Raw genomic sequence first — 25,173 nt, forward strand, 5'->3', positions numbered from 1 at the left:
ATTGCCAGTTCAGCCAACACATGGGGAGGGGGTCTCCACAAAATCCAACAGGCAGTGCACATTTGTGACAAATTCCCATTTCTTCAGTTCACAATTAGTGCAAAAGGTTTGGTTTTCCAGGGAGATTCCAGCTGAACGGTTAACATTTCGCAGTAACGTTATCTGTTTAATTCCCTACTTGATGAGAAGCACCATCATGTTAATGAGGCCAGAAGGCTTAACAATTTCAAGTGTGTTTTGGGGACTTTGGGGGGTGTCCCCAGGAGAAAGAATATCATCAATATAAAATAAAACGACACGTGGCACAGAGAAAGAGGATAGGGAAAAGCGTTTCTTCCACAAGTTCCCTCGTTATTATTGATTCTATGGAAACTTTAATTGGGCTGATTGTAGCACTGGGGCACGCTCCACATCACTTTAAGTTGGCTTTTAAAGAAATCTGTCAGGGAACTGCCATCAGTGCCGGAGGGAGAGAGCAAAATCCAGAGGGATTCCGGAGAGCGTCCCGGGATTGGGAGAGGCAGCCCATCTTCTGGGGAAGAGAATCAGCGTAGCACCAGTGGAGAAGGGGGGCAGATGGGGGAAGTGGCGAGGCGGTCCCATGACTCCTTGCCGGGGACCAGCCGGTAGAGTAGAGGTCCTCTGCTGCCTACGCCCTCCTTGCGCAGAAGGCTTTCGCGCAGAGAGAGTAGGAGAAGACTAGGCGTCAAAGAACTTCTTTGCTGGAAGAAGTTTAAGAAACGCCCACTGACAGATTCTGCCAGTGATTGAGACAGCCACGGGTGAGTGGCTGTCTGGACAGGAAAGGTTCACTCAGGCAACCCAGCCGGGTGTTTGCACCGGCTTACGCACAAGCAACCCCTAGAACCATTACAAAATCCTTCAAGGATACAACCTTAAAATGCCAGTTGTGTCATTATTGTGCACAAGAACCAGCCTCCTCATTCCAGCTGGCATTTTCTCAAGGCTAGCTTCTAGTTTGTTTCAAGAATGCAGCAAATCCCAGCAGCACCATCCCAGTACCCAAATATATTCCATGACAAGGTGCTGGAGGGCTTTTGGACCACAGCAGTCTTTAAAAAGCAACGTTTTGCAGGTTTTCAAACTCCAGAGGCACACGGGTTCAAAAATCAGAACAGGGATATGAAGTCAAACCCAGGGCTGTAAGATTCGGCAAGCATCCCATCAGAACTGAACGTGCACTGTCATAAGGACAAAAGAGGAATCTGGTTGGTCGGCTCAATGGCCCACCTAGTCTTCTCAAAGTGGCTAACCAGTAAGCAGGGTTCGAGCACAAGAACAGAACTCTTTCCTGCTGCAGTTTCCAGCAACTGTTTTCAAACATTCAGCTTCTTTAGATGTCCACGAGAGTTACAACACAGTTGTGTCTGTTCCTGCCCTTTCAAAGCCAACTTTCCATTTCGTTCTGTTGCGCAGACTGAAGCTCAAGCGGCACAGGTGTGCAGGAAGAAAATGCATGAGGCGCAAGCCTCAGACCTTGGCAGCCCACCCCCACCCTTGCTTTCCCAGCTTCCTCTTACCTGTCTTCAGTGAGCCTCATCAGAGTTGAGCCTCTGGTTGAGAAAACAATGAATGACATCCTCAGCTGGGGGCTGGAAAAAAGGAACGCAAGGGTTACGACTGATGCTTTGGTTCACCATGGGCAAACATGAACGTCAAGAGTTTGGGACCCACCCAGGGATCATTTCTGAACCCTCTAGGGCTGGAACTGAAAAAAATAATAATCAGTCTTTTGCACTCTGGAACTCCCTGCCTATTGATATCAGGCAGCGATCTTCACTGTGTTCTTTTTGGCACCCGTCAGAAATATTTCCGTATGTTTATTTATTTATTTCATAAAATATACAGACCACTTGACTGTAAAAAAACAAAGCTGCTTATGAATAATAATAATAAATAATAAAAAATTTTATTTATATCCCGCCCTCCCCAGCCGAAGCCGGGCTCAGGGCGGCTAACAACAATAAAACAGTACAAAAGTACAGCACAAACAACACTCTAAAATCATTCATTATAAAATTAATTAATTCAAGCCACTGGCAACCATTGGGCCAGAGCTCTGCGAAGATTGCCGAGGGAGGGAGTCAGGCTGTGCCCTGGCCAAAGGCCTGGTGGAACAGCTCTGTCTTGCAGGCCCTGCGGAAAGATGTCAAGTCCCGCAGGGCCCTGGTCTCTTGTGACAGAGTGCTCCACCAGATTTGGGCCATGGTCGAAAAAGCCCTGGCTCTAGTTGAGGCCAGCCTAACTTCTCTGTGGCCTGGGACCTTCAAGATGTTTTTATTTGAAGACCGCAAGTTTCTCTGTGGGGCATACCAGGAGAAAAAGATAAGACAATGAACTCATCACTAAGAAAAATGAAAAAAATTAAGACGTTAAAAAAAGTTAAAATAACAATAGACAGAAAACAGATTAAGACCTGCATCAACTTTCTAAACATCTGGGTAGATTTTCGAACCCATTATGCTTTTAGCAGGCGCTGAAAAGAGTAAGGTGAAGGTTCCTGTCTGATGTCAAGAGGCAGGGAGGTCCAAAGTGTTGGTGCTATCACACTAAAAGGTTCTTACTAATAGGGAACAGGTACTAAGAGGCACCTGAAACACTGCCATTTCTACTGATTGAAGAAGATTTTGGATTTGATATCCCGCTTTATCGCTACCCTAAGGAGTCTCAAAGGCTAACAATCTCCTTTCCCTTCCTCCCCCACAACAAACACTCTGTGAGGTGAGTGGGGCTGAGAGACTTCAGAGAAGTGTGACTGGCCCAAGGTCACCCAGCAGCTGCATGTGGAGGAGCGGGGAATCGACCCCGGTTCACCAGATTACGAGTCCACCACTCTTAACCACTACAACCACAACTGATTGAAGCAGTCCAGTGGGTGGATATGAGGTAAGGTGATCTTGCAGGTTGCTTTGGAGAGCACCATGGCAACTTGTTGGTTTGTAGCATAGGTCAAAAGCCGGTGGGGAACCAACTGAGCTTGCAGGGCCTAACTAGCCACGCCCACCTGCCCCACAGATGATGACATCACGTGTGGGACAGGTGAAGAGGCATAGCTGGGGCCAAAACAAGTTTTGCAGGTGCTTGCCCAGCCCCTCACACAGTGAAGGAAATTTAAGAGCATAAAATATTTGTCTGTAGCGATTTATCAAACATGTACAAACCTTCACCCACCACTGATGTACAGTGACAAATTAATAAGAAAATCAGCAGCTGTTCCAATAACTGCTATCTTGTGAACTGTGACAACTCAGAATCATAAATACAAACGAATGTAACCTAAGGAAATAGCTTTGAAAGCAATGAGTAGGAAGTAAGGATCCAGCCTGGTCAATCGTAAATAAGTGATTAACGTGCCTCTGAGTGCCACCCTCACCCCCAGTAATCTTACCCCCCACTTTGGGAACCAGTGATATAGAAAAATGTAACACAAGGTCTAGAAGTATACCATGACTGGTTTTTAAAAACCAAAACAAAGTATTTAATGAGAAGGAGAAAGGAACCCTTAGAACGAATGAATCGATTTATTTCGGTCACTAACCAGAGTGGAACCCTTAGGATAACTTGCTCATGAAAATACAGAAAGAAGGAATCCATTTTGGAATTCATTCTGTATGATAAATTATGCTCCCTTCTTTTAATTAAACAGGATCCAATGTAAGGCAAAAGGAAAGCTCAAGGCAAAACAAACTAGAGGGTTCCCTCCCACAACCAAGTTAAATTGTGAATTTGCTCAATTAATTCTTCTCAGCTGTGATGTTATGGAGAATCAAAAGGACAAGCCCAACTGAACCCAAGAGAGATGAAAGAACTTGATTCTCCTCTGGTATAATCCACAATTAGACATGAAGGCCTGATTCCATGCATGTTTACTCAGCAAAACAAAAGTACTTTTTAACCTGGGACTAAGCCCCATTGAGGGATGCGGGTGGCGCTGTGGGTTAAACCACAGATCCTAGGGCTTGCCGATCAGAAGGTCGGCGGTTCGAATCCCCGTGACGGGGTGAGCTCCCGTTGCTCGGTCCCTGCTCCTGCCCACCTACCAGTTTGAAAGCACGTCAAAGTGCAAGTAGATAAATAGGTACTGCTCCGGCGGGAAGGTAAACGGTGTTTCCATGTGCTGCTCTGGTTCGCCAGAAGCGGCTTAGTTATGCTGGCCACATGACCCGGAAGCTGTACGCCGGCTCCCGTACAGAGGGGGCAGGGTTTCTGTTGAGGCAGGTGATTAGCTGTGGGAGGAGCTTATCAGAGCTTGCAGGGCAGCGGCGCGCGCAGTTTGATCCATCTTTTAGATTTAGGGGAGCTAGTCTCAAACATTTGTTGGGGGAGACCTAGGGGTTTTTTTTGGGGGGGGGGAGTTATTTGTCCTGTCTTCACGCTTTTTATGATGGAGGACCGCTGTAGCCACCCCCAACGACACGTTCTCAAGATGGAGGGGGAGGGAACAGCTGCAGTCGCCTGCAGTTCCTGCGCAATGTTTGCCATCTTGCCAAAGGTTGCAGGCAGCTTTACCTGCAGCAATTGCATGTTGATTGCCCTCTTAGAAGACAAAGTCCAGCAACTGGAGGAACGTGTAGCTATGCTCCAAAGAATTAGAGAGCAGGAGCTATTCTTGAAAGCAACAGAGCACACCGTCTCCACCAAGGAGGAGACAGGGGACTCCCCTGAGAAGGAGGCTAGTTCACCAACACAGGAGCCAGATATATGGAGAAACGTGACTCAAAGAAGTAGGAGGCCCAGGGTTCGCTCTGATTGTTTAGAAATACACAATCGCTTTGAGGTCCTCTCCCCTAGCATGGAAGACAAAGAGAACACTCCATTTGAGGATCTCTCCCTCATTACAGTTGATCAGGTATATGAAGACGAGCAGCAAAGTCAGTCCTCAGGGAATGTGCAGGCGACCTTGGAACGGACAGCTCACGGAAGAACCCCAACCAAACCTAAGAGGAGGTGTGTAGTGGTGATAGGGGATTCCCTACTGAGGGGAACAGAAGCAGTGATCTGTGGGCCTGACAAGATGTCTCGGGAAGTGTGCTGTCTCCCCGGGGCTAAGATCCAAGATGTAACTGAATGACTGCAAGGAATCATAAAACCCACTGACAAATACGCCTTCCTCTTGGTTCATGTGGGAACCAATGACACTGCAAGCAATAGCCTCCAGAAGATCAAAAGAGACTACGAGGCTCTGGGCAGGAAATTGAAGCAATTAAATGCACAAATTGTCATCTCATCTGTCCTCCCAGTTGAACGACGTGGCCCAGAGAGAGAGGGAAAAATAGTGGAAGTGAACAGCTAGCTTCGCAAATGGTGTAAACAGGAACGGTTTGGATTCTTAGATCACGGACTGCAGTTTCTTGAAGATGGACTTCTGGCAAGCGATGGGCTGCACCTCACAACAGTTGGGAGGAATGTTTTTGCCAAAAATCTCAGAAACCTCATCAGGAGGGCTTTAAACTGACTAATGTGGGGGAGGGAGACAGTGCTCCTGAAGGTAGGAGTCTATCAATTGATGAAGATGATCATCCAAATGTCATAGACCAAATGGAGCAAACAGCACGCAGACCTAGTTTAAAATCCTTAAATAAGAGACACGGGGGAATGATTAATGGACCAATGTCTGTACACTAATGCGCAAAGCATGGGAAATAAACAAGGTGAGCTTGAGCTCTTGGTACAGCAAACTAAATAGGACATAATAGGCATCACTGAAACCTGGTGGGATAAGTCCCACGATTGGAATGTAAAAATGGAGGGATACAATCTATTTCAGAGAAACAGACCAGACAAGAAAGGAGGAGGAGTGGCGTTATATGTCAGGGATGTGTATACCTGTGAAGAGATCCAAGATAGCATTTGGGTCAAAATTAAGGGAGAGAAGAATAACAGTGGCCTCATTGTGGGAGTTTACTATAGATCCCCAAGCCAAACGGAGGACATAGATGATGCCTTCCTGGAACAGATGGCCAAGCATGCAAAAGGAAGGGAGATAGTAGTAATGGGGGACTTCAATTCCCGGATATTTGTTGGATGTCAAACTCAGCCAAGAGCATAAGGTCAAACAGATTCCTCACTGGCCTTGCAGACAACTTCATTGTCCAGAAAGTGGGAGAAGCAACAAGAGGAACAGCCATTTTAGAGCTGGTCCTAACCAATGTTGATGACCTGGTTAGTGGGGTAGAAGTGGAAGGATCATTAGGCGCGAGTGATCATGCTCTTCTGAAGTTTACTATACAGCAGAAAGGAGCAGCCAAGCATACTAGGACTCAATTTCTTGACTCTAAGAAAGCCGACTTCATAAAACTTAGGGAAGTGCTGGGTGAGATCCCATGGACAGTAATACTAAAAGGAAAGGGAGTTCATGATGGCTGGGAGTTTGTTAAGAGGGAGATAGTAAAAGCACAACTTCAGGCAATACCAATGAGACGGAAACATTGAAGGTGCCTAAAGAAGCCAGGGTGGCTATCTAAAGAACTTTTAACTGAGTTAAGATTAAAAAAGGATGAGTACAAAAAATGGAAAAGGGGGGAAACCACCAAAGAGGAATTCAAACAAATAGCCAGCACGTGTAGACACAAAGTCAAAAAAGCTAAAGCACAGAATGAACTCAGGCTTGCTAGAGAGGTTAAAAGCAACAAAAAGGCTTTTATGGGTATGTTCGTAGCAAAAGGAAGAACAAAGAAACAGCGGGGTCACTCAGAGGAGAAGATGGTGAAATGCAAACAGGGGACACAGCAAGGGCTGAACTCCTCAATGCCTTCTTTGCCTCAGTCTTCTCCGATAAAGAAAACAATGCCCGACCTGAAGAATCTGGAGCAAATGATTCAGCAGAGGAAACACAGCCCAGAATAACGAAGGAGATAGTACAAGAATACTTGGCTAGTTTAGATGTATTCAAGTCTCCAGGGCCAGATGAACTGCATCCAAGAGTATTAAAAGAACTGGCAGATGTGATCTCAGAACCACTGGCAGTCATCTTTGAGAATTCCTGGAGAACAGGCAAAGTCCCGGCAGACTGGAGGAGGGCAAATGTTGTCCATATTTTCAAAAAGGGGAAAAGAGAGGACCCAAATAATTACAGCCCAGTCAGTCTGACATCAATACCAGGGAAGATTCTGGAGCAGATCATTAAGCAAACAGTCTGTGAGCACCTAGAAAGGAATGCTGTGATCACCAATAGTCAGCATGGATTTCTGAAAAATAAGTCATGTCAGACTAACCTGATCTCGTTTTTTGACAGAATTACAAGCCTGGTAGATGAAGGGAACGCAGTGGATGTAGCCTACCTTGATTTCAGCAAGGCATTTGACAAGGTTCCCTATGATATTCTTGTAAAGAAGCTGGTAAAATGTGGTCTTGACTTTGCTACCACTCAGTGGATTTGTAACTGGCTGACTGACCGAACCCAAAGGGTGCTCATCAATGGTTCCTCTTCATCCTGGAGAAGAGTGACTAGTGGGGTGCCACAGGGTTCTGTCTTGGGCCCGGTCTTATTCAACATCTTTATCAACGACTTGGATTATGGACTCAAGGGCTTCCTGATCAAATTTGCAGATGACACCAAACTGGGAGGGGTGGCTAACACCCCAGAGGACAGGATCACACTTCAAAACGACCTTGACAGATTAGAGAACTGGGCCAAAACAAACAAGATGAATTTTAACAGGGAGAAATGTAAAGTATTGAAATTCTGAAAAATAAGTCATGTCAGACTAACCTGATCTCATTTTTTGACAGAATTACAAGCCTGGTAGATGAAGGGAACGCAGTGGATGTAGTCTACCTTGATTTCAGCAAGGCATTTGACAAGGTGCCCCATGATATTCTTGTAAAGAAGCTGGTAAAATGCGGTCTTGACTATGCTACCACTCAGTGGATTTGTAACTGGCTGACTGACCGGACCCAAAGGGTGCTCATCAATGGTTCCTCTTCATCCTGGAGAAGAGTGACTAGTGGGGTGCCACAGGGTTCTGTCTTGGGCCCGGTCTTATTCAACATCTTTATCAACGACTTGGATGATGGACTCAAGGGCATCCTGATCAAATTTGCAGATGACACCAAACTGGGAGGGGTGGCTAACACCCCAGAGGACAGGATCACACTTCAAAACGACCTTGACAGATTAGAGAACTGGGCCAAAACAAACAAGATGAATTTTAACAGGGAGAAATGTAAAGTATTGCACTTGGGCAAAAAAAATGAGAGGCACAAATACAAGATGGGTGACACCTGGCTTGAGAGCAGTACATGTGAAAAGGATCTAGGAGTCTTGGTTGACCACAAACTTGACATGAGCCAACAGTGTGACGCGGCAGCTAAAAAAGCCAATGCAATTCTGGGCTGCATCAATAGGAGTATAGCATCTAGATCAAGGGAAGTAATAGTGCCCCTGTATTCTGCTCTGGTCAGACCTCACCTGGAGTACTGTGTCCAGTTCTGGGCACCACAGTTCAAGAAGGACACTGACAAACCGGAACGTGTCCAGAGGAGGACAACCAAAATGGTCAAAGGCCTGGAAACGATGCCTTATGAGGAACGGCTAAGGGAGCTGGGCATGTTTAGCCTGGAGAAGAGGAGGTTAAGGGGTGATATGATAGCCATGTTCAAATATATAAAAGGATGTCACATAGAGGAGGGAGAAAGGTTGTTTTCTGCTGCTCCAGAGAAGCGGACACGGAGCAATGGATCCAAACTACAAGAAAGAAGATTCCACCTAAACATTAGGAAGAACTTCCTGACAGTAAGAGCTGTTCGACAGTGGAATTTGCTGCCAAGGAGTGTGGTGGAGTCTCCTTCTTTGGAGGTCTTTAAGCAGAGGCTTGACAACCATATGTCAGGAGTGCTCTGGTGGTGTTTCCTGCTTGGCAGGGGGTTGGACTCGATGGCCCTTGTGGTCTCTTCCAACTCTATGATTCTATGATTCTATGAATAAAGCAAGATGAGCGCCGCAACCCCAGAGTCGGTCACGACTGGACCTAATGGTCAGAGGTCCCTTTACCCTTTACCTTTAAGCCCCATTGAACATAGTGGAACTTACTTCTGAGTAAACATGCACGTCCGAAGCCTAATCACACTTAAGCTCCTTGAAATCAACCTCCTACTATCAGCCAAATTTCTTACCTTATAAACTTGTGTGCCAGATGTTCCACAAAGTGGTAGATTTCATTCCAGTGGTGCAAGACACTTCCTGATCTGGAAAAGAAAATCATTCCAGGCAATATTGGTTTAATTACAGAAACATTTAGGTTGCTGCTGCTTTATTAAGGTTTGGTTCATCTGGACATCTGTGGAGCTCATCAGGTTCAAAGCTGATCTCCCGTTCAAAATGCCTTTCGCAGTTCCTTGAAGGGAGAGGGGGAAGGGAAATGCCCGTATTTCATCCGTTGCTTTTGAAAGGCCCATGCGGATGATAGATCTTCCAGGTGAGCCCTGGGGACTGTTCCTTGACAAGGATAAATAACTGCAGCACTGGACCTTTAACTTGGCACTACACAAATCACACGAGGGCTGCCTCTGATCAGCATCCCCGCACAGCTTTGAGATGGGTTCTGTCGCTGCACAGAGCTTTTCAGCTGATTTCAGTTGGGAAAGGGGAGACCAGGGCCGGCTCAAGACATTTTGGCACCTGAGGCAGACCCCAAAATGGTGACTCCCTCCATGCCAGGTAAGAAGGGGTCAGGGAAGATCTCTATCAGGAACAGGGGATGGGGGGGTGGGACTCAACACCAGGATCTGCTGCCCTGGTGGATCCTGCCACCTGAGGCGATTATCTCACTTTGCCTCATGGGTGGGTCGGCCCACAGGAAACAAACCTGCTCTAAGTGAGAAACAGTTCAGTAGCATTAGGGAGAAAGTTAGATAGGGCTGCATCCTCTGTAGTGCCAGGTTAATGTCCCTTAGTGGTTCACTGGTTCCACTGGCAAAACCTTTTGAAACAGTGGAACACTGTTGTGCAAGACGAAAGTAGCACACCATGAAACATGAAAGAGAACACCTTAAAATATTGCTTAGGTCAAAAGCATACAAGAATACATCTAAACCAACATCCTGCTCCCACAGTGGCCAGCCAGATGCTCAAAGGGAAGCTCCTAAGCAGAATCAGGGCCGTCTTAACCATAGGCACTAGGGGTGCAGGGCACCCGGGCGCTAGGCTATCAGGGGCGCCAGGCCGAGAGTCCGGGGCCTGAGAGTTGAGTCTGGGAAAGAATTCACGTGTCGGTCAGAGTGCCATGCCAGGCTCTTCTGCTGCGGGTGGCTCTGTGCCATGAGTTCAGGGGTGACCAAGCCAGCTGGCTGGTTGGCTCCACCCTCCTGCGCGCCTGGCTCTAGGCAACCGGGGAGGGCCGCACCGGGAAGATCTTTGCACCCCAGGGCCACATATGTTTATGACAGCCCTAAGCAGGATTCTGCTTTGAAAGCCATCGAGGTTGGTTGCCATCACTGCCTCCTGTGGGAGCAAGTTCCATAGTTTATCGTTTATTGTAACTATTGATGCGTTTTACAGATTTTATATATGGATATAGTTTTAATTCTACCAGTGTTTAATTGTATTTTATTGATTTGTCTTAGGTTTCTAGTGGTTCTTGTTTTTATCTGTAAGCTGCCTTGAGTCCCATCAGGGGAAAAGGCAGAGCATAAATAAATATAACAACAACAACAAGGCTTAATTAAGAAGTAATTTCTTTGATCTGTCCTGAATCTTCTAACATCCAGCTTCTTTGGATACCCACGAATTCAAGCATTATGAATAAGGGAGAAAGACTCTTCTCTATCCACCGTCTCCAAGCCAGTCATAATCTTATAAACTTCAATCATGTCCCCTCTCTCTCACCTTCTCTCTAAACTAAATGCTGTTTTGACCCTAACCCTAAAAGCCACCCAGGAGTGGCCCTGAGTAAAATCTCCCAGAATATGGAGTTTTCACAACGTGGGTGCCATCACTGAGGAAGTCCCGTCTCAAGAATCCTCGACGACAGTTCAGTAATATGCCCATATTGTAAATGAGGCAGGACACCAGATGTCTTACTCTATTTGTCAACTGCCATTTGTGAATTTCTGGCTAAGGTGAGATTGGAAACAGGGGCAGAGACTCCTGGACACCTTTCTTAGCCACCTGCCTCTCAAAATTTAGTGTCAGAGAATGAGCTGCCCCCAGCCAGGATATTAAGAGTTAGGGGTGGGTAGGTGAGTGAGAAACATGGTTCTGTTCACATTTTAATGAAAGTCTGCCTCATTTGCAATTTTCAGAACAATACTTGAACTGAAATGCAGCTGTCCTTCCAAATCCAACCAGTTCTGAATTTTGTGACGGAGTTCTCCAACCAAAACATGTGTATGTTAGCAAGAAGAATTACTGACGTAAGAAGAATGGAGGATGAAATTAATGGACTATGCAGAACTAGATAAATTAACAGGAAGGATTTGAAATCTGCGGGACCAGAAATTCACAGAAGACTGGCGTAAATTTACAGACTATTTGAAAAGTAATTGTGATGATAAGACTACATTTGTAGGTTCGCAAGAAGTTTTGTGAGGTGAATTATTGGAACTATTGCAAAAATGAATAAAGGGGAGGATGGTTAGTTAAGATAATTAAAGGCAATATGAATTTAAGAAATGCATAAGAAGTGGTCAAAACGGTGGATCAGCAGAGGTGCTGATGGCAGCTCCAAAAAAAGATTGTATAAGTGGTGAAGTTTTGTGGTATGTACTATAATTTATAAAGGTAAAGGTACCCCTGCCCGTACGGGCCAGTCTTGACAGACTCTAGGGTTGTGCGCCCATCTCACTCAAGAGGCCGGGGGCCAGCGCTGTCCGGAGACACTTCCGGGTCACGTGGCCAGCGTGACAAGCTGCATCTGGCAAGCCAGCGCAGCACACGGAAATGCTGTTTACCTTCCCGCTAGTAAGCGGTCCCTATTTATCTACTTGCACCCAGGGGGGCCTTCGAACTGCTAGGTTGGCAGGCGCTGGGACCGAACAGCGGGAGTGCACCCCGCCGCGGGGATTAGAACCGCCGACCTTTCGATCGGCAAGCCCTAGGCGCTGAGGCTTTTACCCACAGCGCCACCCGCGTCCCCACTATAATTTATATGTTAACATTAATAAAAATTATTATAAAAAACCAAAAAACATGTGTATGTTAAGGGAAAGTGTGCGTTGAAAGTGCGCACATCGTTGAAAATGACCTACAAAGGTGCACTGAATTATGCAGCTCTGCTTGCAAAAGAGTATAGAGATCAGGCAAAATTGTACACACAGCTACATGTGCTAAGAGAAATGGCACACTAAAACGCTGCTGAACTTTTGGAAACATTGTCCAGCTGCTGAAAACTCCAAGGGTTATAAATATTGTTAGCTAAGCCAGTGGATAACGGTAATAATTGTATTTGTTGGGTCAAACGTCCAAATGCCTGCCTACAGGAGGTCTGAAATCATTTTCTGGCGTTGGGTTGCTGAGGGTGGGACACCGAAAAACCCTGCCCGATCCTGGCCTCGGGAACCCATAGCAGTTGAGAGATCTCTCAAGGCGGCTGTTACTACATTTTTTCCCTTTAAAGAGAAGCAGCTGAGGAGCAGCCATTGCGTTTATAATAATAATAATTTTTTATTTATACCCCGCCCTCCCCAGCCAAGGCCGGGCTTAGAGCGGCTTACAAGCAATAATAAAAACAAGATGAATGATTACAACTTAAAAACAAAAGTAAAATACAACATTAAAATAATGGAACATTAGAATATTAAAATGTAGCCTCATTGCAGGAGGAGAAGGAAAGAAAGACAGGGAGGGAGGGAATCAAATTGGCTCCAAGCCAAAAGCCAGGCGGAACAACTCTGTCTTACAGGCCCTGCAGAAAGAAATCAGATCCTGCAGGGCCCTGGTCTCATGAGGCAGAGCGTTCCACCAGGCCGGAGCCAGTGTTGAAAAGGCCCTGGCTCTGGTTGAAGCCAATCTAACTTCCTTAGGGCCTGGGACCACTAGGGTGTTGCTATTTATGGACCTTGAGGCTCTCCGTGGGGCATACTGGGTGAGGCGGTCCCGGGTGAGGAGGGTCCTAGGCCGTGAAGGGCTTTAAAGGTCAAAAGCAGCACCTTAAACCTGACCCTGTACTCCACCGGGAGCCAGTGCAGCTGGAAAAGCATTGGGTGAATATGCTCCCATGGCAGAGACCCCGTGAGGAGCCTCGCTGCAGCATTCTGTACCCGCTGGAGTTTCTGGGACAGCTTCAAGGGCAGCCCTGCGTAGAGCGAATTACAGTAGTCAAGCCTGGAGATGACCGTCGCATGGATCACTGTGGCCAGGTTGGGGCGGGAAAGGTAAGGGACCAACTGCTTGATGCGGCGAAGGTGGAAAAATGTTGCCTTTAGAGACACAGGTCTATTTTCCATGGTCTAGAGAAGGAATCCCTGCCCTGGTCCAGGTCTATAGAGCTCCCTGCAGCTCTGAAGGAGCTCCCTTTTCGGCTCTGCTGCTGCGACTCAGCGACTCGCTAGACAAGAGGCTTCTGCGTTCTTGGTGGTTTGGAAGGAGCCTGTCTCAGTTACACACCACTTTTTAAATTCGCCACATAAGTACATCCTCCAGCTTTTCGTCTCCCCTCGGAACAAGAATCCAAACATCTAAAATTACAGCTCTTTTTTCCGTGAGACCTTCCCACACGCCTCCTCGCACAGGAAAGTGCTGCCACCGCGATGTTGAAGGCTAGCAGAAAGGAATTTAAATAAATAAATCCCCTTTCTTTGCAAGGAGGGCGGCTTCTTTCCCTTCTAGATGCAAGAAAACACGAAAAGAAAGGGAAAACCCACCCAAAACTCTCTCAGTTCAGAATCGCCAAGGTTCACAAAAGGTCAACCAAGTAAATAGAGGAACTCCCTGTGAGGAAACTCCTAGAGAAAAGGTTTGTAAAATTAAGCATGCACTGGAGAAAGAAAATATTTTTGCCCTCTTTCATAAAACTAGAACTCCAGTGAAACAGAATGTTAGAAGATTCAGGACAGATTAAAAAAACAGTCCTTCCTCATGCAGCACATTGTTAAACTATGGAACTCACTCCCACAGGAAGTAGTGATGACCACCAACCTAGATGGCTTTCAAAGTGGATTAGACAAATTCATGGTGGAAAATTTGAGGGCTATTAGCTAGGATGGCTCCACAGTTGGAGGCAGGCAGTCACCTTTCTGAACATCAATTCAGAAGGAAACCACCCGGAGAGGGACATTGCTCTTGCGCTCAAATCCTCCTTGTGCATTTCCCAATAGAGGTATCTGGTTGGCCGCTGTGAGAACAGGATTCTGGACTAGATGGGCCACTCCTTATGTTCTGCCTCTTAAAACAGCTGGTCCAACCATGAGACTCTAACCTGAAATGGCATCTCATTGTCTTACAGGTCTGCTCAGTATACTGTACGAACGGTGATGGGCAAAGTCAAACCTGAAGCTCTTCCTTCAGGTGATCCTTTATCTTCAGAGAAAGCTTGGATCACACAGCCCTTCAAGAGGACCACAGTTCTCTGACAACCTTTCAAATGGAGGCAGGGCCGGCCCAAGACATTTTGCCACGCAAGGCGAACCTGATGGCTCCTCCGACCACATCTCACTCCTACAGAGGGTCTTATGCTACATGCACCCTCACCAAAGCTGCTTCCAAGCTGCGGGCATGAGAGGAGAGGTGGGGTCCATGCTCAGCGACTGGGCCAGGTGCCATGCCTGTAGCCTTTACCAAGCCTCCACGCTGCCCACCCAGTTCCTCTGGCACTGGCAGCGGCTGCAGCCATCAGCCAGAACAGGGCACAAGCTGCTGCTGTCTTGGGCTACCTGTGCAAGAACGTTGTCTCCACAAGCGAAAGACGGGGAGAGGGAAGCCAGTGGTGTGCTACTGCTTATGCACTAACTCGGTTTGTTTATTTGCAGCTTAGGAGAATGCTCCAGCAGCTGCGCACACACAGCCCCATCAGGGGGCAGGAGAATGCAAGATGCAGCCATCTCTGCCACCAGCCAATGGGGGCTAGAGGGATCAGGCGTGGGATTGCTGGGTGAATCCTTTCGGCGAGGACGGTTGCCCCTCCAGAGAGGGAAATGAGCTAGGAACCTGATCCAAACCTGCCACTCCTCTCACTTTCCCCTGAAGCATCTACCGAAACTCATTATATGGTAAAAAAAGGTAAAGGACCCCTGGACAGTTAAGTCCAGTCCAAGGCGACTAGGGGGTTCGGGTGCTCATCTCACTTTCAGGCTGAGGGAGCCGGCATTTGTCAACATACAGTTTTCTGGGTCACGTGGCCAACATGACTAAACTACTTCTGGTGTGACGGGACACCGTGATGGAAGCCAGAGCAAACGGAAACGCCATTTACCTTCCCGCCGGAGCGGTACCTATTTATCTACTTGCACTGGCGTGCTTTCGAACTGCTAGGTTGGCAGGAGCTGGGACAGAGCAACGGGAGCTCACTCCGTTGCGGGGATTCGAACCGCCAACCTTCTGATCAGCAAGCCCAAGAGGCTCAGTGGTTTAGACCACAGTGCCATCCCGCATTATAGAGCTGGTCATGAAAAGAGGATAATTGTCCTGTAAAGGAGGACACATGGCGACTCTATAGCTGAGTGGCAGGAGGCAGACCGTGCATACTACAGGTCTGGATGATGAAGATCCCAAGGAGGTTATTTTTAGCAGGGGGGGGGGGGGAGAATGAAAGAACAAAAATGAGGTAGCATGACAACAAAGATGAATGGAGGGACATGAATGAAAGGGGAACTCAGTGCAGACATTCACAATCAACTTCACAGAGTAGAAGCAGCTCCATTCACTGCAGTCCCAGATCTCACAAAAGCAGCTTTCAAATAGCCTCAAAGAAGTGACACCAAAAAAATTGCAGTTATGTGGCATGGAAAATGGAAGGATCATAAAACTGCAGGGTTGGATGGGGTCCAAAGGCCCATCAAGTCCCACCCCCTGCAATGCAGGAACAGACACGTTCTAAACTCAAATCTGCCACATTCAATGTCATTGGAGGGTTCACATTTGACTCAAAGATGTAGGGTTTTTTTTAAAAAAAATGTCCACCCCAAAATACTAATTTTTAAAAACTAAAACCCTGCTTGAGCCTCAGTTGTGAGCTGAGTTGTGAGCTACACTATCAGATGGTCCAGAGTGAGGGCAGGAAACCTGGGGTCTTTCAGATGTTGCTGGCCTCTTTTCCCCATCAGCCTCCACCCATCATGCCAAATGGTCAGGTGTGATGGAGGCTGTGTAACACCTGGAGGTCCACTTGGTCTGTATCAGCCTTCCCCGACCTGGTGCCCTCCAGATGTTTTGGACTTCAACTCCCATGAGCCTCTGCACCCCATGGCTGTGCCAGCTGGTACTGATGGGAGTCTTCCTGAACATCTGGAGGTCTTCAGGGTGGGGGAGGCCAGTCTATAGCAATCAGACTGGGCTTTTCTTTTTTGTTTAGGCAACCCTATCCAAATTTATGAATCCTTGTTTTAAAACTGCTGGGTTTGTCCATACTTGGAAAAATTCTATTTCTGCTTGATTTCTGCTTTTATTGGTATTTTCTTGTATGTAATATTGTTTTATGCATACTGCTCAGAGGTGTTTTTGATTAAGGGGCATGTAAATCTTGCTGGTAAATAAACAAACAAAGCAAACTTCTCTGGGCAGCTCATATTAAAATATTGGAGAAACCACATTAGAGAGTCCTAGAGCACTTTCGTGACAAAGGAGCGTTATGCCAGCAGCAGCAGCATTTGTGGATGAAGAGTTATCCACAGCTGGCAGAGACATACAGATGCGGGAAGAAATGGTAAACAAGAGGGTCAAATAGCATTTGCCGTTTGACTCAACTGCTTGCCGTTTCTCTCCCCTCCCCTCTCCATATTCCTGTCAACTGAGGACAGCCCTCCATGCCTCTGATAATGCACTCTAGTCCCACCGGAATCTGCCCTATTTATTAGAGAGAGAGAGAGGGCCCTTCCAGAGGGCCAGTGGCGTAGCGTGGGGGGTGCAGGGGGGCCGGCCGCACCGGGCGCAACATCTGGGGGGCGCGCGCTCGCACTCGCAGCTCTCTGCCCCTACCTGGCTCACTCACTCTCTCTCACTGCAGTGCTGGCTGTGCGAATCCGATCTGAGCCGCCGGGTCGCCACCCACTGTGGAGGGGAGGGTGCCAGGCGTGCGGTGCGGTGCGGAGAGAGAGCGAGGGACTATCTGGGGGAGGGACAGTGCAGCGGGGGGGGGGGGGGGCAAATTACTTGCCTTGCCCCGGGTTAGGGGGCGCAAATTACTTGCCTTGCCCCGGGTGCTGAAAACCCACGCTATGCCACTGCAGAGGGCCTGTTTAATGAGCATTCGTTCTGATTCGTTTTAACACAAGAAAGCCAGAAGAGGCTGCAGGATCAGGCCAATAGCCCATCTGGCCCAGCATCCTCTTCTCACAGTGGCCGACCAGAGGCCTGTGGGAAACCTGCAAAAGCATGCTTTGAGCAAAAGAGCGCTCTCCCCTCCTGTGGTTTCCAGAACTAGTATTCAGAACCATTGCTGCCTCACAGAATTGGAGAGTTCAAAGGGACCCCCAAAGATCCTCTAGACCAGTGATGGCGAACCTTTTAGAGACCGAGTGCCCAAACTGCAACCCCCAAACCCTCTTACCGTATTTTTCGCTCTATAGGACGCACTTTTTCCCCTCCAAAAATGAAGGGGAAATGTGTGTGCGTCCTATGGAGTGAATGCAGGGGGGAGGCAGGCAGGAAAAGCCCCCAAAAGCCGCACACAAGCTCCACACGGCTCTTGCGGACTTTTCCTCAGGAGGGACAAGCGTCTGATGCAGCCAGTCAGCCCCTTCTCCCTCCTTGTAGAAAAGCCCACAGGAGCCATGCGCTCCTTAAAGGGTGCGCGGCTCCTGTGGGCTTTTGTGGGAGGTGGGGATATTGCCATAGCTGCGCGCAGCCTCTCCCGGCTGGAGAGGTGACCCGTGGCTATGGCAACAGCCATATTTATTTATCACAAAGTGCCACAAAAGTATTTATCACAAAGTGCCACCCACAGCGGAGGCTCCACAAGGGAAAACGTGCGCCCTGGGGGTTGTGGCTTGGTTTTGCACACACACACCCGGCGCTGCATCCGAGGCGCTTCTACTCGGACACAAGTCCCAGGATCCACGCCCAGCCTCTGAAAACAACATGAGCACCTGCTTGGGGATAGCGTTATGTATCCAAATGGGACCAGTGCCCCACCTGGCCCTTCCCTTTGCGCCTCCCTGGCCATGAGGGTGCCTTCTCGGTCTGGGCATCCTGTGTGGAGCGGCTGAGGAAAAGGAGCCCAAAGGCACTGCAGGAGACGGGCCAGTTTTGGGATTTCGGCTCTTTGCTGTCCCGCTCTTGTAGCATCCGAAACCTCAGTGCAATTGGTGCAATGAACTCAGGGCAAAGAATACTTGCAACCCCTGTTTTGGAGAGAGTTGGCGCCCTGACGGGCATCGAATCCCGCTCCTTCTGCGCAGTTTCCTGCACCGATCCACCGCTCACATGGTCCAAGTTGAGCTGAGGATTCGATGCGCCGCCTTTGCCTTTTGCTGGCTCTGTGCATGTGCCCACAGGGAGGCCTCTGAGTGCCTCTCTGGCATGTGTGCCATAGGTTTGCCACCACTGCTCTAGACCAACTCCCTGCAATTCAGGGATCTCAGCTAAAGCATCCATGGCAGACAGCCATTCAATGTCTGCTTAAAAACCCCCAAGGAAGGAGAGTCCATCACCTTCCATTTGCCCAGAAGCCCTTCCACCCGTTCTCCTTCCACCTCAGGCTAAGCGGCTGAGACCCACTGTTACAAACTGCAGAGGCAAAGCAAGGCCAGTGGCGCTTTTCCTCTTTGAAACCCATCGAGGTTGGTGACCATCCCTGGCTCCCTGGTGTGAGAGAGTTCCATAGTTTGACTAAAGGTAAAGGGACCCCTGACAGCTAGGTCCAGTCGCAAACGACTCTGGGGTTGCAGCGCTCATCTCGCTTTACAGGCCGAGGGAGCTGCCGTTTGTCTGCAGATAGCTTCCAGGTCATGTGGCCAGCATGACTGAGCCACTTCTGGCGAAACCAGAGCAGTGCAAAGAAACACCGTTTACCTTCCTCCCGGAGCAGTACCTATTTATCTACTTGCACTTTGACGTGCTTTCGAACTGCTAGGTTTGCAAGAGCTGGGACCGAGGAACGGTTGCGGGGATTCGAACCGCCGACCTTCCGATCGGCAAGCCCTAGGCTCAGTGGTTTAGACCACAGCGCGTCCCATAGTTTGACTAAGTGCTACACAAATATGCCCTTTCTTTTACCTGTCCTGAATCTTCCAGCTTCCAAGGATCTCTGTGGGCTGTCATGTTATGACAGATAAAGAAAAAAACCTTCCCCTCTCCACTTTCTCCAAGCCATGTGTAATTTCTTTTTTTAAAAAAACATATTTTTATTAAAGATTTCTTGGTGTACAAAAGTATGTGCAACCACTCTCTCTTTTTTCAAGTTACATTTTCTACAGATCAGTTTCATTTGTTGAGACATTAGTGTTACGTTAGGAAGAAAAGGGGGCGAAGAGGTGGAGGTGGCCATGGTGAGCACACCTGGAGAGGGACACAGTTGAAAATACTGGCACCACAGCATACCCATTCCTCCCAAACAAACCGAGGGAAATCCCCACAACACTAAACAGGTTCACACAGACCATGCTTAAAGCATGGAAAGCAGAAGTAGGTAAACTGTCCCCAACCCCATCGTCACTCATTCCCCTGGCACGCCACCCATTATTCCACCATGCAGCACAAAACCTCCAGATAAAAACCTGGCAAGCCAAAGGCTTATACTGCCTAACAGACTTCTACAAAAATAACAAACCCTTATCAATACAAGAAATACAAGACAAACTAGAAGACACCCAAACGCCCTGGCTAACACACCACCAATTACATGCCCTCTTAAACAACCCGGTACAGTGGTACCTCGGGGTTAAGTACTTAATTCGTTCCAGAGGTCCGTTCTTAACCTGAAACTGTTCTTAACCTGAAGCACCACTTTAGCTAATGGGGCCTCCCGCGCCGCTGCTGTGTGATTTCTGTTCTCATCATGAAGCAAAGTTCTTAACCCAAGGTACTATTTCTGGGTTAGCGGAGTCTGTAACCTGAAGCGTATGTAACCTGAAGCGTATGTAACCCGGGGTACCACTGTAGTAAAATCAGCAACAACTAGGCCCCTGACAACCTTCGAAAGTCATGTATAATTTTATAAACTTCTCTCATGTGGCCTCTTATCTGCCTCTTCCCTAAGCCTTTAAGTTCCAAATGCTGTCACCTTTCTTCACAAAAGAGTTATTCCATCTCTTGGATCATTTTGGTTTCCCTTTTCTGCACCTTTTCCAATTCTATGATATCTTTCTGGAGGTGAGGCGGCTTAGAGCTGCAGGCATTATTCCCCATGCAGCCGTACCATACTTACAGTCAATAAATGCCCTATTAATTGAGCAGAGTTAAACCGAGCCCAGGAAGCGTTTTGGGTTCCCTGGCAGAGAACGCATTCGGGCCCGACTCTGATCTCTCAGAAAGTGCGAGCAATCTGCAATCCTCATCACCCTTGTGGCCTTCCCTTCCCCATCCCATGAAACTTGGCACTCCAGAAGAAATATTAGACCCAAATTAAAGCGGCCAGCACAAGAAGCTGGAGGCAGCCCTTGCGTTTTAAAGCAGGAAACCGGAGCGGCTTTCTCCTCGTTTTCTGAAGGGGCATGTGGTTTTTGTCTCCCTCTGCCCCAGTTGCCATTCTGGGGGCTCTCAGCTTGGCATCCTGAACCAGCAACTAAGCTTGTCCACTTTGAGAACCACTTTGAATGCAGCCTGCAAGCAATTCCGTTCCCACTCCAGTTCTCCTGCCACCCCAGGCTGAGCGGCTGAGACCCATTGCTCCAGTAACCGAATGACAACATTCAGAAGGGGAGGTGTTGGCTATTTTCCATTTCTTTTCTTTGGCTGTTCCAATGCCCTTTCTGGGCCAAAGGAGTCCAGGGGCTTGCCATATGTCTCTTAGGAAGCATTTTCGATGTGAAAATGGCCAGCTCAAGAAGAGCGCCAACGTGGAACGCGAGACTCCCATCAGGAAGAATCCCAGCCTGCGGAGTCCCGTGGGTGATCGCGACCCATTTCCCTGCCTCTTTCCCGCTACTCTGCCAGCCTGGCCCCCTCCTCACAGGGTCGCTGGGAGGAGAAGGCAGTGGCGTAGCGTGGGTTGTCAGCACCCGGGGCAAGGCAAGTAATTTGCGCCCCCTAACCCGTGGATTTTAGTAGGGGCAGAGAGCTGCGAGCGCCCCCCTGATGTTGTGCCCGGTGCTGCCGGCCCCCTGCACCCCCCACGCTACGCCACTGGGAGAACGTAAGAGCCCTCCCCTGTGCCACCCTAAGCTCTGACTTCGGAGAAGGGGCCAAGTAAAAATGTGACCAATGAGATAGATTTTTAAAGACTGGGACAGCAATATTATGGTCATATGAGACCTCCTCCTGCCTCATGAGACGAGGGCCCTGCAGGATCTGATTTCTTTCCACAGGGCCTGTAAGACAGAGTTGTTCCGCCTGGCCTTTGGCTTGGAGCCAATTTGATTCCCTCCCCCCCTCTCTTTCTTTTTTCCTTTCCTTCTCCTCCTGCGATTTTAATATTTTAATGTTTCAATATTTTAATGTTGTATTTTACTTTTGTTTTTAAGTTGTAATCATTCATCTTGTTTTTATTATTGCTTGTAAGCCGCTCTGAGCCCGGCCTTGGCTGGGGAGGCGGGGTATAAATAAAAAAGTATTATTATTATTATTATTATTATTATTATTATTATTATTATTATTATATTGAATTTGGTAAGTGGGAAAAACTATGGACAAAAACAATTAAATTTACTGCATGAACGGCACTTAAGGAAAATTTAATGAAGATGATGTATAGATGGTATATGACTTAACTGTCCTGGGTCCTTTACCTTTATCTTTTTAAACTTGCTAAAATGTATAGAACTCAATATAAGGCATGTTGGAAATGCAAGGAGAAGGATGGGAATTTCTTCCATATGTGGTGGACGTGCAGTAAAGTTAAAGCCTACTGGGATATATACTTTTATTAAAAAACTAGAGGCTTTTCTATTGGGTATTGTGGGAGAAGAAATTCCAAAAGTAGACTTAAATATGTTTATGTATGCTACCACGGCTGCAAGGACACTTTTAGCCCAGAAATGGAAGCAGCAGGAACTTCCAACTTTGGAAGAATGGCAGATAAAAATGATTGAATATACAGAACTGGCAAAGCTGACAGGGAAGATCTGAAACCAGCGTGACGAACTGTTTTAAAAGGACTAAAGTAAATTTATACAATATATGAAAGAACATTGTAAACATTTGCGAACGTTTGCAGGTTTGATTTAAAATATTTTGTAATGATAATTTTTGAAACTGATTTACAAATACTAAAGTAATATTTTTTAAGTAAGAAGGTAAACAGGGTGATGTAGAAATGCTAAGAGGGAGGAAGGTGAGGCTCGGTATGAGCAAAGTTGCATGAGATGATATGAGTTGATATGAATGTGACAAAGGAAAAATATGAAAACTTAATAAAAAATATATCTTTTTTAAAAAAGACTGAGACAGCAAGATCTCCACAGTGAGATTGCCCTTCTCAGAGTGCACCCACTTCAGACCACGTTGGAAAACCACAAGATGCAGTGTTGCATAGTGGTTAGAGCGTTGGACTTGGACCTGGGAGACCAGAGTTCAAATCCCCACTCAGAAAGGAAGCTCACCGGTTGTGACGATGGGCCCAGTCGCTGTCTCTCAGCCTAACCCTACCTTGCTAGGCTGTTGTGGGGATTACCGTAAATGAGGAGGGAGGGAGAGCCCTGTGTGCTACCTTGAGCTTCCTGGAGAAAAAGGTGGGGATTTATATTTATAAGCAACAAATAAATAAACAAACCTATTTTGAAACTGAGGAGATGCTCCATGTGTGAAAGGGTCTGCTCTTTGAGGAAGGAAAATTAAAACCTCCACAAGGCCCATGCCCAGCATCTTGGGTCCGTGAGAGCAGCTTCTTGGATCCAGGCCTAGATGGGGCCTTTTGTTTGGGTTTTGCCCTCCCCATCTTATGACATGCCTGCTTCTGTTAATGTTGCCAAAAGTCCCGTCCCTCTATTCTCGGGCACCCGCACAGCTGGACAAATATTGTAAGCCTCTTATGTAAACAGAGTGGCATCGAGTCAGCTGTGGGGTAAATAACATGAGTAAGCATTTTATATCATCTCTGGACACTATTAAGCAAGAGAAAGCAGCAAAGGGAGAAAATGTGCATTTCATTAGCTGGGAACAAAGAAAAAGTGACTCAGAGTTAAAGGGAGAGAAACGTACATGGGGGAGGGGGGAGGAGAAGCCACAACAATTGCACTTTCCAACACATTGGCCAAATCGCAAGTTTATTCCTTAGAATCCAGAGTCTGAGGATCAACTCAGGAGAGGAAGGATCATGTTCCACTCCATCTCCCTTGGAGAAAACAGAGCAAAAAGATAGCATCCCTTTGCCACTTCCTTTGCAAAACTTTCCCAAACTTTGCTTTGCTGGGTGAGACACAGGTATGTCTCTCCCTTCAGACCATAAGCAGAGCCTGCCGGATCCGCCCAATGGCTCATCTAGCCCAGTGTTCTGTTCTCACAGCAGCCAACCAGATGCCCCAACGGGAAACCTACAAGCAAGACCTGAGCCCAAGAGTCCTCCTGTGTTTTCCAGCAACTGGGATTCAGAAGCATCACTGTGCCAACTGTGGAGGCAGAGCAGAGCCATCCTGGCCAGCAGCCCTCAAAAGCCCTGGCCTCCTCCATGAATTTGTCCACTCCTCCTTGAAAGCCATCTAGGTTGGTGGCCATCACTAGTTCCATAGGGAATGGCAGAAGAAGAGCGTTCCAAGGGGCAACCTCTGCACAAATCACCAACCCAATTGCAATTGCTGCAAAACGGACCTGTTGCTGCTGCTGCTGCTGTATACATTTCCCAAACCGAGATAAGCTAGAGCAATAAATGCAACAGGAACCTGGAAAGAGTCCTTGGGGGTAAAAGTAAAACCTTTTTCTGCTGGCCTTCGGACACCTGAGATGTGAGCTTTCAAGACCCACCTTATATTTATGATTGCAAATTGCTTTACATGGTTTTCAACCTGCCCTGGGTGGAATTAATAATAACAACAACAATAATAATACTATTGATTAAACGGAGGTGGGGTAAGACAGCTGCTGGCCTTTTGATGCCCCTGACCTGGCGGGGAGCCTGCCCAAAGCTTCCTCCGGGTCGCCCCCGAGAGCCACTCACTTGTCCAGGATGAAATAGAGGTCGAAGCCCCCGTAGCAGGCGGCGCCGCCGTCCTCCCGGCTCCTGCCTTGCCCGCCGCAGGCGAGCAGCACCGTCGCGAAGAGCAGAGCGTGCCAGCCCCAGCGCGGGGGCTTGCTGGGCTTGCGGGCAGCCATGGCGGGGCAGGATCCAGCGAGCCCCGGGCCACTTGCGCGCCTCCGCCTCACGCCCTCTCCATGCGGGGCTGCGCGGCGCCGAGACCCCGGGGAAGGATCGCGCACAAGGCAAAGAGGGCTGGTCTCCCCGTTTGCAGAAGACGATGCCCAGCGGGCTCGGAGCCTCCTCGCCTTTCAAAGGGGCTTCTCCTCGCAGCGCGCACCAGGCAGCATCGCCGCCGTCTGCAAGGCGAGAGGCGGCTTCCGGAGACTTCTCCCCGGGTCTTTCCCTCCCCGGCTTTGCCCCAGATTTCGGAGAATGTGGGAAGGCTCTCCCTCCCCCTCCCCAGGATGGCTGCTCTCCGGGTGGGGGTGGTCCTGCCCCGCCGTCGAGTCCAAAAAGAGCCCCGACGGCGGCATCTAGCGGCCGAGGACGCGAGAAACGCGCAAAGGACGGGGCAGCGCGCAAGATCCTGGCGGGATCCTGCAAACTCTGCTCGACGTGGCCTGGGGGGGACCTGCGGGCAGGATCCGAACCCAAGAGCCCTCTCCCCTTCCTCCCCTGCTTTCCAACGGCTGGTACGCCTCCTTTGTTCTCTCTTTTTAAAAACTTTTTTTTATTCAAAAGCTAGAGAGTTCCAGAAAGACATCTACTTCTGCTTCATTGACTATGCAAAAGC

General features: G+C 48.2%; 1 protein-coding gene across 1 annotated transcript in view; it reads right to left on the minus strand.

The window, feature by feature from the left end:
* ANTXR1 (ANTXR cell adhesion molecule 1) overlaps positions 1 to 24,934 on the minus strand; it is a 145,500-nt gene extending 120,566 nt beyond the window's left edge. The window contains exons 1-3 of the mRNA XM_083454031.1: positions 24,360 to 24,934; positions 9,136 to 9,207; positions 1,542 to 1,613 (exon numbers count right to left, since the gene is read on the minus strand). Coding sequence (XP_083310157.1) covers positions 1,542 to 1,613; positions 9,136 to 9,207; positions 24,360 to 24,514 — 299 coding nt within the window. The 5' untranslated portion in view covers positions 24,515 to 24,934. The remainder of the gene's footprint in view (positions 1 to 1,541; positions 1,614 to 9,135; positions 9,208 to 24,359) is intronic.
* Positions 24,935 to 25,173: the final 239 nt, after the last annotated feature.

Source organism: Podarcis tiliguerta, assembly GCF_965153285.1.
Source record: "Podarcis tiliguerta genome assembly, chromosome: 8".
NCBI classification, from domain to species: Eukaryota; Metazoa; Chordata; class Lepidosauria; order Squamata; family Lacertidae; genus Podarcis; species Podarcis tiliguerta.